General features: G+C 32.7%; 1 protein-coding gene across 1 annotated transcript in view; it reads right to left on the bottom strand.

Annotated features, from left to right (window-relative positions):
* Positions 1-260, bottom strand: part of LOC119587377 (dedicator of cytokinesis protein 4-like) — a 46,579-nt gene that overhangs the window by 40,803 nt on the left and 5,516 nt on the right. The window contains exon 2 of the mRNA XM_037936121.1: positions 7-93. Within this exon, the coding sequence (XP_037792049.1) occupies positions 7-93 (87 nt within the window). The remainder of the gene's footprint in view (positions 1-6; positions 94-260) is intronic.

Below are 260 nucleotides of genomic sequence, written 5' to 3'. Positions count from 1 at the left end.
ACTTACCAGCGCATTCTTCTAAGATCTGTACAGTATCTCCCACATCAAGTCTCAACGCCTGCTGAAGGTTTTCATGTTCGAAGTTGTAGATAACTGAAAAATACATATACCTTCATAGAATTCCCTCAGTTATGTATTTTACAATACTATCACACATTAATTATGATGATCATGACGATAGAAATAACAACAATAACATTAGGAAGATCATGATGATAGAAATAACAACAACAATAACATTAGGAAAATCATGAGGATAG

The sequence above is a fragment of the Penaeus monodon genome, chromosome 22, assembly GCF_015228065.2.
Source record: "Penaeus monodon isolate SGIC_2016 chromosome 22, NSTDA_Pmon_1, whole genome shotgun sequence".
Lineage (NCBI taxonomy): Eukaryota > Metazoa > Arthropoda > Malacostraca > Decapoda > Penaeidae > Penaeus > Penaeus monodon.
This window is presented reverse-complemented; position numbering and strand designations above follow the sequence as displayed.